The sequence below is a fragment of the Myxine glutinosa genome, chromosome 5 (assembly GCF_964187855.1).
Source record: "Myxine glutinosa chromosome 5, kmMyxGlut1.1, whole genome shotgun sequence".
Lineage (NCBI taxonomy): Eukaryota > Metazoa > Chordata > Myxini > Myxiniformes > Myxinidae > Myxine > Myxine glutinosa.
This window is the reverse complement of record NC_136265.1, coordinates 150,387,111-150,406,211: the sequence shown is the minus strand read 5'-3', so window position 1 is coordinate 150,406,211 and position 19,101 is coordinate 150,387,111. Positions and strand designations below refer to the sequence as shown.

At 44.4% G+C, this 19,101-nt stretch overlaps 1 protein-coding gene across 6 annotated transcripts in view; it reads right to left on the bottom strand.

Annotated features, from left to right (window-relative positions):
* The window catches only part of LOC137426929 (regulator of G-protein signaling 7-like), a 260,768-nt gene that overhangs the window by 99,272 nt on the left and 142,395 nt on the right, over positions 1-19,101 (bottom strand). For all 6 annotated transcript variants that reach the window (XM_068115959.2, XM_068115957.2, XM_068115962.2 and 3 more), the window contains 2 exons: positions 16,058-16,154; positions 15,750-15,800 (listed from right to left, as the gene is read on the bottom strand). In XM_068115959.2, the coding sequence (XP_067972060.2) occupies positions 15,750-15,800; positions 16,058-16,154 (148 nt within the window). The remainder of the gene's footprint in view (positions 1-15,749; positions 15,801-16,057; positions 16,155-19,101) is intronic.

Here is a 19,101-nt window from a genome sequence, read left to right as displayed (position 1 = left end):
CCAACTCTTAGTGCTTGCTCTTAGTGCTTGCTCTCTGCAGCCCTACTTTTTAACAGCAAGAAGGATCAGGGATCTGACTTTTCCCACAATATGGGTGGATGGTGGATTAGGGGGTATAAATGGGGTTTGCAATCATAAAATAAAGGGGGGAAGGGTAGAAAAAAACATCAACTTTCTAGACAACTTACGGCTCCAAATTAATTATCTGATGACAACGTGCAAAGATACAAGGCTTCTGCGGGCAAAAACCTAACAGTGGCACACCATGTTGTTGTTTTTGCCTTGTTATCACATATTTGCGGTCGATGGACCAAGGTAGCTGGAAACATCAGCCTGTTGTTCACAGATCTTTTGTGGAAGTAAATTTCAAGAATAAATATCCCGGCTGGAAGGAGAGTCTGGAAAATGACCAAACCAAAATATATGGACAGAACAGGATTTTTTTTAATTTTATGCCTCCGTCCCCGAAGGAGGCCGGAGGCATTGTTTTTGGGTTGTCTGTCCGTCCGGACGTCTGCACGAGCTAAACCTCGTTTTTCTCAGCAACCACATGTCCGATTGAGATGACACTTTCAGGGTAGGAGTGACACCCATGCAGAATGTTTTTATGATAATTGCGCCGTTATAGGTCACGTGGTGTGGCAGCCATCTTGGATTCAACGCAAATAATTAAAAAATTATTTCTCGGAAACCGCCGAATAGAAAAAGTTGAGACTTGGCACATTGTCAAGTGCTCCCATTGGGGAACAAAAGCATGATAATGATGACATCATAGGTGAAGTGGTATACCAGCCAAAAATGTTTCAATCGAATTCCTTATCCTAAAAATCTGAAATTGTATGCACATGATCTATGACCCATTTGTATTGAAATATTAAATTTATGACATCATATGTCACATGGTTTGGCAGCCATATTGGATTTAACCTAAAACCTTAAAAAAACATTTTCTCCCAAACCACCAAATCGATTGACTCAAAACTTCATGTGTGTCATTGACTAGGCATGGCGATTAAAAGATGACCATGAAAACGCCATTGGTCACATGGTGTGGCAGCCATATTGGATTGAAGGAAAATATTAAATAATTATATCTCTGAAACCACTTCCCCTATCGATGTGAAATTTTACAAATATCATCTCACACCATTGTTGCATATACTGTAGTTTGAAAATGATGACATCGTAGGTTTGACAGCCAGACAAAACACAACAACAACAGGCATTTTAAGGCCATTTTCCCTGCTAGAGCAGGGGTTAGCCTTACGGGCCCCATGACAATCTTCTCCATTTTGCCCTATTTTCTGCATCTCTCCTTGTTAACCCCCTTGCCCACATTTCTTCTTCCACCACCTTTAGCCAAGTCTTTCTCGGTCTTCCCCGTCCTCTACTTCCTTCTACATTCATTTCCATCATTCTTCTCAACCAGTCACTTTCATCCTTCCTCAACACATGACCAAACCATCTCAACCTGTTCCTCTTCACAGCATCAATCACAGGCTCCATTCCCATCATTTTTCGCAATTCATCATTTGTCTTCCTCTCTCTCAACGATACTCCGCACATCCACCGAACCATTCGCATTTCCTCCCTTTCCAACCTTCGTTACTGCTCTACGTTCATTACCAATGTCTCGCTCCCATAAATAATAACACTTCTCACACATGCTGCATTGCTGCATACACCTTTCCCTTCAGCTTCAACGACACTCCCCTCCTCGTCAGCACGCCACTCTGTTCCCGAAACTTCTTCCATCCACATCTCACTCTAGCAACCGTTGCCGAGTCTGATCCACCTTCTCCATTCAGCATGTCTCCTAGGTAGCAAAATGTTTTCACACCTTCCAGCTTCACGCCGTCTCCAAGATCCAACTCAACATTTCCTCCATCTGCAGCTCCCTCTGTGCACACCTTACACTTGAATGTAGCTGCCACACTGGTTAATGACCCTCTCAGACCACTACATTTTTGATGAACCCACTCAGCGCACATTGTACACTGAATGGAGTTCACTCCGACACCCTTCCTGCACACAGCACACGGCCACGTCCCTGTTCTTTCCACCTCACCACATGCTTCACCACTTGCCATCACCTTCGGTTTGACAGCCATCTTGGATAGAAAAACGAACCTTGTCCGATCAACACTAAACTTCCCAAACGTGATCCCCTACCCATACATATGCAGAGTGTACATTTTAAGGTCATATGTCATGTGGTATGGCAGCCATATTAGCTTTAAAGCTGATATTTAAAAAAATCCCTTCTCTGAAACCGCTTCACCGATCGATGTGAAACCTGTCAAGGCTGGTGAAAATGTGATACTTGAAAACAGCTGAAGGGATTTAAATCAAACTTGTTTATTTTTAGGACAGTGAACGAGGACATCTACCCATTGTGGGACTATGAGGAGGCATATTGGCGACAGTCGCATTGCTCTAGTTTTTATTTAAATAATATATTACTTAAAGCAGGAGCAACTGTCTATGTGTCCATCTGTCATGTAAAGAAGAAGCAGGACCTCAAGCTTCAATGTAGCCGTTCCTGCTGTCGTAAAATTTTAAAAAATGGTCGTTGTTGAAAAACCGATAATCAATTTACTTGGTTGGAAAGCTAATAATCGATTTACTTAGAAAATAAATTCATGTCTGTTTAATCATGTTATACTTAATCGTTTAATCTTAAAGGTGCCTGTTTTAAAAGCCAGTCGTGCTGGGATTAAAGAAGAAGGGTGAATGGGAGCTTAATGCAGCAGGTTCCATGGCAACATTTATTATTCCATGGCAGCAGGAACCCTTTAGAAGGCAACAGAAGGAGCACACAAAATTATATACAGTAATACTTCAAAAAGCAATAGAGAAATATATAAAAGTACATGAAAGGAGCACACAAACAACAACAACAACAACAACAGCCACAGCCACAGCAGGAACCCTTTAGAAGGCAACAGAAGGAGCACACAAAATTATATACAGTAATACTTCAAAAAGCAATAGAGAAATATATAAAAGTACATGAAAGGAGCACACAAACAACAACAACAACAACCACAGCCACAGCAGGAACCCTTTAGAAGGCAACAGAAGGAGCACACAAAATTATATACAGTAATACTTCAAAAAGCAATAGAGAAATATATAAAAGTACATGCAAGGAGCACACAAACAACAACAACAACAACCACAGCCACAGCAGGAACCCTTTAGAAGGCAACAGAAGGAGCACACAAAATTATATACAGTAATACTTCAAAAAGCAATAGAGAAATATATAAAAGTACATGCAAGGAGCACACAAACAACAACAACCACAGCCACAATGACAGCAGCAACTACTATGTGTTATGAAAGACTACCGAGACTCACAGACAGACATGCAATATGTTTGTGATGTACAGCATGCTATCTTTTGATTAAACCCGTCAGCGTAGGAACGCCAAGTATTCTATTAACCATTCTGAATTTCCACAATAAATATTTTTCTACAAAAAAGTAGTTCTGCGTAAATTAAATTGATCTCGCATTGAAACAAACTAAATTTAAATGTGTGAAAATAAATGGGAGGTGATGAGAAGGGATCACATGTATGCGCGACGAACAGGTTGTGATTCTGCAAACGGAGCTGTTACATTTGGGAATAAATAAAACATGTTTTATGTGCAAGCAATAAGTGGAGATGTGCCAATGCGAGTAGACACCATGTTGTGCAATGTCGCACTTGTCAGCATCAGAGTCGCATCGTCAATAGAAGCCAACAGCTGTCAGAGACATGTTGCTAACTTGCAAACCCTCAAGAGAAGCTGTGTTCAAGAGGGGAATCTTTTCTATTGTCGGCTACTGCAAAAGCTAATTTAGCGAGTTCCTTTGACAGTGTATTGGTGGTGGTGGTGGTGGTGGTGGTGGTGGTTCTTATGCAGCTTGCAGCTACGTCATTTTTTCTGGAGCACAGCTGTACCGCTGATGCAATGTCCCCTATTACCAGTCAGCTGTTACTCATTTTGCCGACTTCGGAAGGATGACAGTCCGAGTCAACTCAACTGGAGTTATTTAAACGGCATGACATGGGCCTGAACTCAGGACCCTAAGATATCAGGCCAGCCACCTTAACAGTTAAGGCAACACCAGGCTGACAGTGGAGTGCTGGAGGTAGTGCTCACACACAAGGAACAGTCTGAAAACCACAAGCTGCAGCAGAATGGCTCAGCTCTAAATATAACTCCGTGAGAAAGAGGTTAAAGACTTCATCCAAAAGGACTTTGCCCATGGAGTTGAACAGTCGCTGTCCCACGTGAGCTGCGTGCCCAAGCTTCACATTTGTTACTCCTGGATGCTTTAGAATCAAAAACTCTTAACATCATGGACATCGCATTCCCCTCAATAAACTGAAGCACAAGGCCTGCTGCTCTCTCATTGCAGAGAGCTTGGTGACCTTTGTTTTCAGCCACCACTACTCAGGTCTCGCTTCCTCTACTCACGCATCCCTCCATACTTCTCCAGCTTTCACCTCACCCCATTCCTTCAAAGCTTCCATGTTATTGCACCCCCACAATGCCTCCCCATCGTCCTGCCCATTCTCAGCTCCCCCTCGTCCAGCTCCCTTTTGGTTTCCACCTCATTCTGCCCTGTTTCAGCCTCCTCCTCATCCCGTTCCTCTCGGCTTCCACCTCATTCCACTCCTCTCGGCTTCCACCTCATCCCACTCCTCTCGGCATCCACCTCATCCCACTCCTCTCGGCTTCCACCTCATCCCACTCCTCTCGGCATCCACCTCATCCCACTCCTCTCGGCTTCCACCTCATCCCACTCCTCTCGGCTTCCACCTCATCCCACTCCTCTCGGCTTCCACCTCATCCCACTCCTCTCGGCTTCCACCTCATCCCACTCCTCTCGGCATCCACCTCATCCCACTCCTCTCGGCATCCACCTCATCCCACTCCTCTCGGCTTCCACCTCATCCCACTCCTCTCGGCATCCACCTCATCCCACTCCTCTCGGCTTCCACCTCATCCCACTCCTCTCGGCATCCACCTCATCCCACTCCTCTCGGCTTCCACCTCATCCCACTCCTCTCGGCATCCACCTCATCCCACTCCTCTCGGCTTCCACCTCATCCCACTCCTCTCGGCTTCCACCTCATCCCACTCCTCTCGGCTTCCACCTCATCCCACTCCTCTCGGCTTCCACCTCATCCCACTCCTCTCGGCATCCACCTCATCCCACTCCTCTCGGCTTCCACCTCATCCCACTCCTCTCGGCATCCACCTCATCCCACTCCTCTCGGCTTCCACCTCATCCCACTCCTCTCGGCATCCACCTCATCCCACTCCTCTCGGCTTCCACCTCATCCCACTCCTCTCGGCTTCCACCTCATCCCGTTCCTCTCGGCTTCCACCTCATCCCACTCCTCTCGGCATCCACCTCATCCCACTCCTCTCGGCTTCCACCTCATCCCACTCCTCTCGGCTTCCACCTCATCCCGTTCCTCTCGGCTTCCACCTCATCCCACTCCTCTCGGCATCCACCTCATCCCGCCTCTCTCAGCTTCTCCATTGCCCCATCCCGCCCATCTTACCCCACATCCAGCCCCCTCGCATCTTCCCCCACCCCGTCCCATCTTCTATCCCGCATCCCCTCGCATCTTCCCCACCGTCCCGCACCTTCCCAGGCCCCTCCCACACTCCAAGCCTCACACCAATCCCACACCTTCTCATCATCTCCTCCCCTGTCCCTGACTGTGTGGACTTCAAACATCCGAGGCTTCCACTCCAACCTGACAGATCTCTCAATCAGACTACTGCTTACATCCCCGACATAATCCGTTTAACAAAATCCTTCCTCTCACAGGATGTCCATGATGCTTTACTGTCTCTCCCTGGCTCATTTCTCCTCATATTTGATAGGCCTGAACCCTAGTGGTGGAGTTGCTCTTTACATCAAGAACTCAATTTCTCAATGTACATGCACTGACCATACACATCCAACCTTCAGGAGTACTTTGTCTGTGACCTCTCTCTTTCTCTCAGACAACATGGTTCAACTTCTATCCATTCATCCCAACTCTCTCTTCCTCACATGTGGCAATTTCATTTGTCATCATGCAAATTGGCTGGGTGTTGGTACCTCTCTCACAAACCATGGCACCTCAGCAAAGGGACTTAACTCCATGAGACTGACTCAATCTGTGAACTTTCCAACCCAGATGTCTCCAAATGGCTGCAGAAGTATAAAACTTCGAAGTAAGCGAGTTATCGCGGGCATTCCAATTGAAATCTGTCCCTCGTCCTCTTCATTAATAAAATGCATTACAATGACAACAAACTCCGATGTATTGTTAATGAGATAGAAATAGTTCAGTTATTTGATGAATCTTAACAAATCTTAACAAATCTTAACAATCTTAACAAGTTTATAAGAATCTTGAAGAAAAAGGATTAATTGTATTATTAAGGATGCGTGTATATGTACAGTGCATTCAGAAAGTATTCAGACCCCTTCACTTTTTTCACATTTTGTTACGTAGCAGCCTTATGCTGAAATCGTTTAAATTCTTTTTTCCCTCATCAATCTACACTCAATACCCCATTGTGACAAAGAGAAAACAGGATTTTAGAAAGTTTTGCAGATTTATTAAAAATAAAAAAATTTAAATATCACATTGACGTAAGTATTCAGACCCTTTGCTATGACACTTGAAATTTAGCTCAGGTGCCTCCCATTTCTTTTGATCATCTTTGAGATGTTTCTACACCTTGATTGGAGACCACCTGTGGTAAACTCAATTGATTGGACATGATTGGAAAAGGCACACACCTGTCCATATAAGGTCTCACAGCTGACAATGCATATCAGAGCAAAAACCAAGCCATGAGGTCGAAGGAACCGCCTGCAGAGCTCAGACAGGATTGTGTCGAGACACAGATCTGGGGAAGCCTACAAAAACATTTCTGCTGCATTGAAGGTTCCCAAGAGCACAGTGGCCTCCATAATTCTTAAATGGGAGAAGTTTGGAACGACCAGGACTCTTCCTCGAGCTGGCCGCCCGGCCAAACTGAGCAATCGGGGGAGAAGGGCCTTGGTACGAGAGGTGACCAAGAACCCGATGGTCACTGGCTGAGCTCCAGAGATCCTGTGTGGAGATGGGAGAAACTTCCAGAAGGACAACCATCACTGCAACACTCCACCGATCTGGGCTTAATGGCAGAGTGGCCAGACGGATCATGTCCAATCAATTGAATTTACCACAGGTGGACTCCAATCAAGGTGTAGAAACATCTAAAAGATTATCAAGAGAAATGGGAGGCACCTGACCTAAATTTCAAGCGTCATAACAAAGGGTCTGAATACTTATATAAATGTGATATTTCAGTTTTTTCTATTTAATAAACTTGCAAAACTTTCTAAAATCCTGTTTTCCCTTTGTCATTATGGGGTATTGAGTGTAGATTGATGAGGGAAAAATGAATTTAAACGATTTCAGCAGAAGGCTGCTACGTAACAAAATGTGAAAAAAGTGAAGGGGTCTGAATACTTTCTGAATGCACTGTATGTATTACATTTAATCAAGGTTATGAATTTTAAGAGTATAACTCAGACTCCGGTTGACTCAAGAGTTGTCTTCGTGATGGAAAGATAGACATATCTCCCATTAATTTGCAGTTCTGTGTAAATACTAATTTGGGGATAAGATCTGTGAAAGCTTTTTTGTACAAAGACAAACTTCTTCTCTCATCAAGTGACCCCTGAGAAGATAACAGCTTAATCAGCGATCCCTCATCCTCCGATCTACCCCCTCCCACTGAGGACCCAACCAAATCTTCTCCCTTTGTCCTCAATTACTATGAATGAAGCAGAAACAGCTGAATCGAGGAAGAATACTCGTTTTGACCCGGGGTCCTTGTGCTGTGTGAGTTGACTATACCATGTATTTCTGTTGTAACCGAATGAGTATTTCCCCAGTGTTATTAAACTTTTTACAAGTGGTCAATGAGTGGACGTGAATTTGTTTATGTACACAAGTTGTTCTACAACACGGTAAATGCTCTCTCCTGGTCTTGGTGATGACAAACTCTCTCCTGGTCCTCACAAATGTCCCCTGCTCTTCCTCTTCTCCAATTGGTACATCTGATCATCTGCTGTTTGCCAGAGAGTCAACATCTCTCTGGCTCTTGTCAGACAGCTGCCATTGTCAGACTGTTGTCCTGATCTTCATCATTGATATCTCTGACTCTCTAGAAAATCCCTTTTATCTATTTGCTGATGACTTCACCCTCCGCTGTAACATCCCTCGTCCTCCGGAGAGGGAAGAGGCCCAGGCTGTGGCCTCCCTCTCTTCAAAGGTTGACAAAATCACAAGCTTGTCAAACACTTGGAATACCGGTATGTTTTTCACTCCAGGCAAATCTTTCACGGTCTTTCTCTCTTCGTTTGGCAAACCCTTCCATCTACTTTCTTAACAATTCTCTTGCGGAAGTTCAGTCATTCAAACACCTGGGTCTCACCATCAGCCAAACCACATTTCAAAGTTGGCCTCCAAAGGCAGTCACCAAGTGGGCATCCTCCGTCATCCAAAGTCCTTCCTTGGCACACCTGAACTCTTATCCACGGACAAGGCCTTCATCCGCAGCATGATGGAGTACTACTCTCACCTCTGGGATGGCTTCCCTACCTCACACCTCGCTCTACTTGATGAGGACACCTTGCTCTGCTTGTCAAGGCCGCTGGGAAGTGCTCGTGAAGTCAGCAGGATGCACAATTATATAGCGATGGCATTATGAAACTACTTGACCGTTGGCAGAAATGTATGGACCGCAGTGGTGATTATGTTGTGAAATAAATATATATCACGGAAGAATAAAGATTTATGTTTGTATCGGTCTTTGTTTTTATGCCTCCATTGACGAAGCCAACGGAGGCATTATGTTTTGAGGTTGTCTGTCCGTCCGTCCGTCTGTGATGGGTTTTCGTTACCGCGATAACTTGAGAATGGCTGAAGGGATCTTAGTCAAACTTGGTGCAGGTATGTATAATGAGGAAAAGATGAACTGATTAGAATTTGGGAACAAGAGCTCAAAGGTCAAATGTCAAAGTCTGTAATAGGTCTATAACTTGAGAACGGCTGAAGTGATCTAATTCAAATTTGGGACAATTATGTAGAATGATGCAAAGATTAACTGATTAGATTTTTGGGGTCAAAAGGTCAAAGGTCATGTCAGATAAAATGTGATAACTTGTGAAGAGCTGAAGGGATTTAAATTAAAACTTGGTACAGGTATGTATAATGATGTAAACATGAACCGATTACATTTTGTGGTCAAGAGGTCAAAGGTCATAGGTCATGTCAGGTAAAAATGTGATAACTTGAGAATGGCTGAATGGTTTTAAATCAAACTTGGTACAAGTATTATAATGATGTAAAAATGTGGGTGGAGGCATAATCCGTCGGTGTCATGACCACAAAGAGTGTCATTCTAGTTGAGAATATCTTGAGCCTGTTTTGGAGAAAAACAATAGGAGGCATTACTTTTCAACACACCCTCATACAAGTATTTACGATGTTAAATGGAATCCATAAAGTATTGGCAAATACATTTTTGTTGAGGTGGTGGGAAATAGGTCAAACAGGAAAAGCTTGTGGATAAAGACAAACAAAAGATTCATCCTATCACTTATATAGTTATCATACACTCATCCTCACGTCGTCTATATAGTTATGAGTATCATTCCCATACTCTCACCCATAGTACACAGAATCCTGCAGTGAGACATTTACCTTGAAACAAGTTGATTACTCTTCCTAGAAGGCATATCCGACTGAAGGCAACCACGGATCACTCCACAAAGTCCGCAGAAAGCATGAGTCTACTCTCAGTGGAGCCAGAAAACAACATCTGGCCAACCTCAAGAATGAATTGTCTCCCTACTCAAAAAATTTCTGGCATAATGTCAAGTCTGTCTCCGGAGTATGCTCCATCCCTTCCTTCGTTTAAATGGCACCACAGCCAATTTTCTGCTTGTGAGAAGGCCGAACACCACAATCCCGAACCCTCGAACTCCATCTGGCATCATTCTGGTAAATTCTGGTAAATTCTGGCATCATGTCAAGTCTGTCTCCGGAGTATGCTCCATCCCTTCCTTCGTTTAAATGGCACCACAGCCAATTTTCTGCTTGTGAGAAGGCCGAACACCACAATCCCGAACCCTCGAACTCCAAGCCCAGCTCCTTCAAAATTTCTAGTTTTCCTTCCAGAGAGTTTCCCTCTTTATCCATTCTGTCCACCCCATGAATCCTTTCCTGGCCGCCATTCCTAGCCACATCCTTTGTTTGTCCAAGCCTCCCAGTATTTTGTCCTTCAACTCCGCTGTTGGTATCCCCCTCTCTCAATCTCTCTTTTGTGTTCCTTTCTTTCTGTTGCGTCCTAGTCCGTTCATTGTTCTCGCTCTTCCATGAACCTTGACTGTTTTCAGACACCTTACCTTTGCTCTCCCATAACCTTGATGTCCGATTTGTTTTTTCCTACAACTTTACTTTTGGTGTGGATTTCTCAATATTAAAATAATCACGACGGTAGGATGGCTCAGTTGGTGACATGCTTGCCTCAAAGCTGTTTGGTCTTGGACTTGTTCTGTAATTTTCCCTTGTATTTTAAAATTCTGCTTCTATATATCTTTTATGCTATCGACAAAAATCAGATTTGTTTTGGATGTAAAAAATCACACTACACAATTTGAGATATTAAATGCCTCTAAGTCAGAACATTGGTTGTAGTATGGGCCTTTCCCTCCAGAAAGCTCTGAAACAGGCATGGGATGTACAAAATAGGTAGATGGGAGAAAAGGATGAAATATCAATGTGATTTGTAGGTGAGAATAGAAAAGTTATCTCCTTAAAAGCACAGCAATCTGAGCTCTCCCGCAGTACACTCTCACATAGTGTTTGTGAATGGAATTTGCAATTACACCGACACTCCTTGCCTTGCCAAAGCCCCAAAGTACATTGTGTGCATCCACGGGAGATGTAAGAGGAGTATGCTTCACAAGGTTGTTTTTTTCCCTTGATGCCGCAACGCAAAGGCTCAAAATGCAAATGGAGCGTACAATCAGGCGTACAGGTTAACGGATTCCCAAGATGAAGACGGAATTGATTCAACCTGCTCCAATTGCCTGACCAAAATTTTCAGCTCCATCAAGCTTCTTCGACTTTTTCCCACTTTGATGCACTTTCTTCTAAAAGTAGCTTCAAAAAAAGTGGGCTTCACCTTTATCTTTCTATATCGCTTTCTCAATCCTCTATATATATGAATGAATGATCGTTTTAAGGCCATTTTCCCCGCTAGAGCGGGGGTTAGCCTTGTGGGCCCCATGACAATCATGGTTCCCTGTTTGAGGCAATGTGTTTTATGGCCGGATGCCCTTCCTGACGCCAACCCTTGGTCGCCTCTTACGATGCGCAGGGATACGGTGTACCTATTCTAAATCGGGGTACACGCCGGGATCATTCATCCCAACAAGCTGGTACTCAATTTGCCGACCTCGGAAAGATGGCAGGCTGAGTCAACCCCCCTGGCGTTAATTCAGCGATCGACCGGGATTCGAACCCAGGATCCGAGGATCCCAAGCTGGCACCCTAACCGCTAAGCCAACACCAGGCTCTATACACCACCCATTTGAGGCAGTTCATGAAAATCCAAAGAATAGTTTCGCATTCAAATCCACTTTCCAGCAAAGATTGTGATGTTTAGATGCTATTTCCCTTCATCGTTCGGCACTCGTGCATTAAGCATTGCTTTGGGAATCTTCATACCATCCCAACTGTGAAGCACCCATCCAACAGTTTATAGTTGGGATGGTATGAAGATTCCCAAAGCAATGCTTAATGCACGAGTGCCGAACGACGAAGGGAAATAGCATCTAAACATCACAATCTTTGCTGGAAAGTGGATTTGAATGCGAAACTATTCTTTGGATTTTCATGAACTGCCTCAAATGGGTGGTGTATAGAGCCTGGTGTTGGCTTAGCGGTTAGGGTGCCTCAAATGCCCATTGTATCACAGCAGCCCATTGTATCAGATACTGTGCCAACAATATAAGAAACAGGGAAATAATTAGGGCCATTAAAGAGGGGGTTGGTAGTAGTAGTAGTTGTAACAGTAACAGACAGTTAGATGCTTGTCTCTCACCTATATTATGTTTTGGGGTGGTGGGTTGACAACAATTGAGTAGTTTTGGTGCGAGGTATTAACTGATAAACACTTTATTCTGCAATTCTGGAACAAATCAAGTCTCTCTGCTCACCTTCACTCTTTTATTCCTCTTTTCTCCCGCCTCTGGAACAAACTCCCTCACTCTCTTCAATCCCTCTCCTCCCTCCAGCTCTTTAAAACAGCTGTTCACCACCATCTCCCCCTTCCCCCATCCAAAACCTTGATCTTTTCAACCCCCGTAAAAACACCCCAAATCCACCTCTTTCAATCCCCAACTTCTTTCCTGAAATTGCTAGGAGTGTTCATTTGTTTTATACCGTGTAACTCTCCCTCCACCCCCAACCCTCCCACTTCTACAGATCGACCGACATCCCTGTTCTCTACTGTTGTTGTACTTGTGTGCATCCCTCTCTCTCTGCCTCTTGTCTCCTGCTCCCTTCATTGTATGTTTTATGGGCCTGTGCATGTTTTCATGCTCAATATGTTAGCTCTTACATGAGCCTCGATTCTCTATACAAGAAATAATAATAACAAGCGTTACGCCTAGGTCCCCCGTCATTGAAGTGATGCAAGTTGACAAAGTGGAAGATGCAAGGTGGCCATCTTGGATTTTGACGTGGCGACCCAATTTTCAACAGCGTTCTCCCTTATGCGTAGATACACCCACACACCAGATTAGACGTTAGTAGTTCGTTTATTTTTCAAGATATTTCGCTCACAAGGTTCAGACATATATATGGTGGCGGCCATCTTGGATTTTGACGTGGCGACCCAATTTTCAATGGCGTTCTTCTTTGTGCCTAGATACACCCACACACCAGATTAGAAGTTGGTACTTCGCTTATTTTTCAAGATATTCCGCTCACAAGGTTCAGACATACATGGCGTCAGACATACATGGCGGCGGCCATCTTGGATTTTGACGTGGGTTGCACCCACACCAAATTAGAATTCGGTCCTTCGCTTACGCACGCACGCACGTTTGCACGCACGCCCGCACGGACGCATGCACGGGAAAACCATAGTCCCCCTTTCGCTCTGCAGTGCGACAGGGGACAATAAGGTCTTCAAGACAGCCAGCTGTTCACCACCATCTCAGATTGTCCCCAATCCAAAATCATGATATTTCTACCCTCGTTAACCCTTCGACCCTCCAACCTCACCCCAATCCCACCTCCTTCGAGACTTCCAGTGATCCTCCCTTGGAGTTTCCTTATGTATCCATGTTGCCCACCCCATGTGTTCTCTCCTGTCCCTCATTCCTCCCCACACCTATTGTTTGTCCAAGTCTCAAGCTGTCTTGGCTTTCAAATCTGCTGTTGGTGTTTCTCCCCTCTCTCTACTGTTCCTTTTTGGCCTGTTACGTCCTGATCCGTTCACTGTACTAGTCCTTCGATGAGCCTCAACTATGTATAAAAAATGGGGAAAGAACCCTGAAGCCAATCTCCGATAAGTTATTGCTTCACAGCATTGTCAACCAGTGATGGTGATAAACAACCACTGCCTCAGATACTGGCAGATAATCCTCATGACACAATGTGCCTAACGGCGATGTCCCAATAAGGGCGGCTAGTATGATCCTTATAGGCCTAGCTGCACCAGGCATGATCCTGCAACTTGTATCTGCTGCTTACTCACTATCACCACATGTGGAGCTTCTTTCCACGTCCAAATTGTCCAATCATTGGAGGGTAACAATTGAGAGTGGCCGGCTGGCCCACCAGATTTCCCTTCACTCACACTCTACACCAGGCCGATCTCGTCCAGCCACTTCTCCACTCAACCTCTGTTCCTCTGCCGCATCTTCTTCATTACTTTTTCTTCAACCGACCGGCTTTCAGTGAGATATCTCAGCAAACTTGGTTGTTTAGTCTTATCAAATCCAAAGCTATTATATGACAGCGTAACGACTTTCATTTCACATTCCTTAATTACCCTTTTTCCATTTAAAATTGAACCAATCCTCTCCATTACACTGAAACCGTAAAAGGGAACACACTACATTTCACTTTCTGACAATCACAAATGCCCAAACCAATGATGCTTCAACTGCGACATGAAATTTGCTTTGTAAAAGGCAGAGCAAGGTATGTAACCATACTATAATGCGAGTATGTGTTTGTGTGTTTGCTTGTTTGGCTTCTATGCACTCGTGAACTGCTGGACGGAATGGGCTGAAAATTGGTGGTTGCACCAGAGGTGTCCAGGAGGATTTAGGTGTAAAAAAAATTAATAGTCCCATGGGTTTAGGGTGGAAGAGGACCCCAATTCACTCTATGTAAATATGTATGGCATACCACCGCTCCTCGTGGTAGGGGGCATTACAAGTTAGACTAAAATACCCCAATTCTGGGGGAATCAAGCCATAAGAAAGGACGAGTTCTTCACTGGTATTTAAACATTTTGAAGAAATTTGACTTTAGAATCGTACGAGTAACCTAATACTAGTATTCACGTGTTTCCTGCGATGTGCTAATTAATGAAGGCAGTGGCATTTGTAATATACAAAGAGCAAAGTACAAAGAGCATGGAATAGCGAATAATTATGAGGTTTCGATTAGCTGCACTGTTTTCATGATGATTGCCCATAAAAGGGCATCCATATTGAACAGCACTTTGGGGGAAAAAGGTTATTGGTGAAGAAAGATTTAGTGGTGTAATGTGTAGAGCGTCCACTCCGAGTCTGGGAGGATGGCGGTTCAAAACCTTGGCTGGGTCATACCAAAGACTTTAAAGAAAATGATCAATGCTGCTTCCTTGCTTGAGGTTCAGCACTTAAAAGGATGAGGGCACGGACAATTCCCGTATGTTGGCATCCATGGGGAGGAAGGAATTCCTCCTTTGGAAATGCCCCGCTGAATGCCGAGCGGCTTACCCAGCGTGCCCCAGGAAGTGACGTATTTCTCCCAAGCTCAGTGGCCGTGTTAGTCTCGTCCAAATAGTCTTGTGTATTGTCTCACGTATTCGTCTGTATGGCCAGGTGTGTGAGATATGTGTGGCAGGTCCACTACGAGCTTTAGATCCTGTAAAAAAAAACTATTAACGACCTCCATTGGCTACGTGCCCATCCTAAAGAGTTTTATAATGAAAAACATCACATTTTATAAATAGGTCATTGTGGTTGAGAAACACTTTTGATGAGATTTGATTACCCTCTTGTGGTGAAGCTGTTAAATTACTCATTTTGGGTTGAAACTTCAAATCGACCATGGAGCTGTCCACAGAAATCATCTTATTTTAGCAACATGGCCAGACGGCACACCACAGCTGCAAAAGCGCTGACCCAGTGTTGGCCCAATTGCGTGCCAGCGCTGCCGACCAATTATTATCGCTTCTGGCCCGATACCCGATACCGCTGGGTGGAAATGTGCAATTTAATCCTGTGTTTAGTCGAATGACTTCCTGATGCAATACTCACTTAGGCATTCTAAATACTAGACCGATATTGTAAATACTGTATTGATGACTTCATACTTATCAGCAAATCTACAAGAAACGGACACCAATATGGTCTCCATTGTGAAACAGGCATGGAATTATTGTGCTTCGTACCTGGTTCATCAATGTTGAGATTTTTCATGAGCCAGTGAACAATGTCAGCACCTACCAAGACATGCATGTACAAGGTTGAGGATATTTGGTGATGTCAAACAACATGTCTTACAGTATGTGGTGCAGAAGATTCTTAAAAAGGTCCTCCACCTGACTATGCTGAGTCGATTATACCACAGGTCCTCCAGATGACTTTACGTCATCAAATTACATAAAGATTCAGCATAAGTTCAATCTGATTGCAAACATAATGACAATAGTGAAATTGTGACAATGCAGTACTGCTTCGGTGGTTGAAATATGCTTACCTGTGAAGACACTAGGAACCTTTGAAAGGAAGCTTTTGACCGTACGAACAGAGACACCCATGTATTCATCTTGCATTTGATTCACAATGTTCTCCATCTGCGCAAGGAAAGAGATTGTGAAAGGCAGCTCGTAGATAATGGAAATAAGTTTCTCGCTCCATCACTGCAACAACTTTCCGGCCTATTTGAAATAACAACCATGAGTTCAATTTGCTCATCCTCACTGCAAATTGGTGAAATATCAGGAGCAGTTATTTGATGTCCAAATCCAACAAGAAAAATTCTGTCAGCTCAGTCTTTGGAAACTGCCACTGGTAACAGGTAACCCAGTGCTACTTGTCGCATGGTCGGGTTGTCGGTAACTAACTCGACACCCCTCACTGGCTTTGCTCGTGTGGAGGCCGGGTGACTGTGACACGCTGTCAGGACTACAACAACACCTGACATAGGGTGGATGAGCATGCGAAAGCAGCGAAAGGCCATACAGTAAGGAGATGGCGTCTCCTAAAAAAAACAAAAAACACCCATCCGGATTGGACCGTTCGAGTCATACCAAAGACTTTAAAGGTCCACAGACATGGAATCTCACTCAAAATGCATTTGATGTCATCCAAATGAGTCTTTTTATGGTGAATTCAAATATGACATTGATTTTTTGTTACATTCACTCTGAAACATTAAAAATGAAAGAAAACCCAACCACATGGGAACGCCCCTAAAAATTCTGTCTCCATACCTCAAAGCCGATGACGTAATCCATATGACGTCACCTCCAGAACGCAGCTCGCTCGCAAGCACGCTCCACGTATATTTGCTTGATACAAATCAACACTTATTTTAACTCTAATTTACATTGTTTCCACTTTTAGTGAGAAGTAGGGGTCTGTGAAACCATTCATAAACTTTATTTGGTGCAAATCGGATAAGTTTTAGCCGAGTTACCTCAGACCGTGAGTTGTTATCTATCTATAATTCCAGTAATCTCTGTGTGTATGTGTGTGTGTATGTGTGTGTGTATGTGTGTGTGTCTGTGACCGCTGTTTCTCGACAACCACGGGTCCGATATACTTGAAACTTGCCAGGTATATTGCTGGGGACCTGAGGATGTGCCTTTTCAAGGTTTCATATTAATCGGAGAAGTAGTTACCGAGCTATGTCCAAAAAACGATTCAACCAATCAGAGAGCAGCGAGCTATCACGTGTGCCGAACATGGCGAACAGACTCTGCCTCGGACGGCACATTTGAGAGCGTATTCATTTATTTCACGTTGGCAAACTATGTTGGCGCTATGTTGGCGTTAAACTATGTTTTAAAACTAATTAAAACTAATTTGCGATTCATCGTAACTGCGATATGCGACCTTCCGGACAGTCAAATGAGGACGTCACTTCCGGACTTACGGATAGTCATAGTGACGACGTACTGATGCTGAACGTGGCGAGCAGACGCTGCCTCGGACGGCACATTTGAGAGCGTATTCATTTATTTGACGTTGCAATCTGTGTTGATTGTTGTAAGGTACGATCGATTGTAGTACACGTTTATAATAACTCTGCCGATACAGGCCCGATTAACTGCAGCGCCATCCGAGCTGCGGCGTCGGGACGATACATTCATTGTACGGTCACATCACGCACTTACGGGCATGCCCATGGGCCCATGGGCACGCCCATGCATGCATGGGCGAAGACATTTATTTATTTATTTTTTGGCAAGGAACGGGCACCCACGTACGGGCACGTCCTAGTCTATCTATAATTCCAGTAATCTCTGTGTGTGTGTCTGTGTGTTTGTCTGTGACCGCTGTTTCTCGACAACCACGGGTCCGATATACTTGAAACTTGCCAGGTATATTGCTGGGGACCTGAGGATGTGCCTTTTCAAGGTTTCATATTAATCGGAGAAGTAGTTACCGAGCTATGGCCATTTATTTACCAAACTAATCACAGAACAGGTTGCGGGGTAGGCCAGCCAATCACAGAACACGTTGTTGCGTAGGCGTGGCCGATGTGAGAGCGCGTGCGCCATTACGGATAGTAATTCAATTAAAATTGCCAGATATATTGCTGGGGACCTGAGGATGTGCCTTTTCAAGGTTTCATATTAATCGGAGAAGTAGTTACCGAGCTATGGCGATTTATTTACCAAACTCGCAAGCCGTTCGCTTTGGCTTTGCGAATGGACCAAACCATTTCATGTAAATAGAGGGGGGGGGTTCTGTGGTCGTTACTGCCACGTGGTTTCAAAGTTTTTTTTTGTTGTTGTTGTTTGCACGCATGTTTTTTTGCACCCACGTACGGGCACGCCCTAGTCTATCTATAATTCCAGTAATCTCTGTATGTGTGTGTGTTTGTCTGTGACCGCTGTTTCTCGACAACCACGGGTCCGATATACTTGAAACTTGCCAGGTATATTGCTGGGGACCTGAGGATGTGCCTTTTCAAGGTTTCATATTAATCGGAGAAGTAGTTACCGAGCTATGGCGATTTAGCCGTTCGCCGTTCGCTTTGGCTTTGTGAATGGACCAAACCATTTCATGTAAATAGGGGGGGGGGGGTTCTACCGTACTCGCAAGCCGTTCGCTTTGGCTTTGCAAATGGACCAAACCATTTCATGTAAATAGAGGGGGGGTTCTGTGGTCGTTACTGCCACGTGGTTTCAAAGTTTTTTTTTGTTGTTGTTGTTTGCACGCATGTTTTTTTGCACCCACGTACGGGCACGCCCTAGTTTATATAATTCACACATAGTTGAATATGTGCAGGCTACTCCACGGAGCGACCTTGCGGGCTTATCAACGAGGCGTGGCGTGACACACGTGTCTCAGCATACCTCAGATCAAGATCAAGCAAATCAAAAGTAGAGTACGTACAAATTACACGGAACGGATCGCGGGCCGAAGCATAACGAATCGAGATGGCATGGACTTCGTTGTGGAGGTGACGTCACTGGTCACGTGACCTGCGGTTCGCTGAACTCCACTTTTTTGAGGGGCGTGGCATAGCAAGTTGTGAAAAACACTACAAATGTTCAAAATATTGGTCTA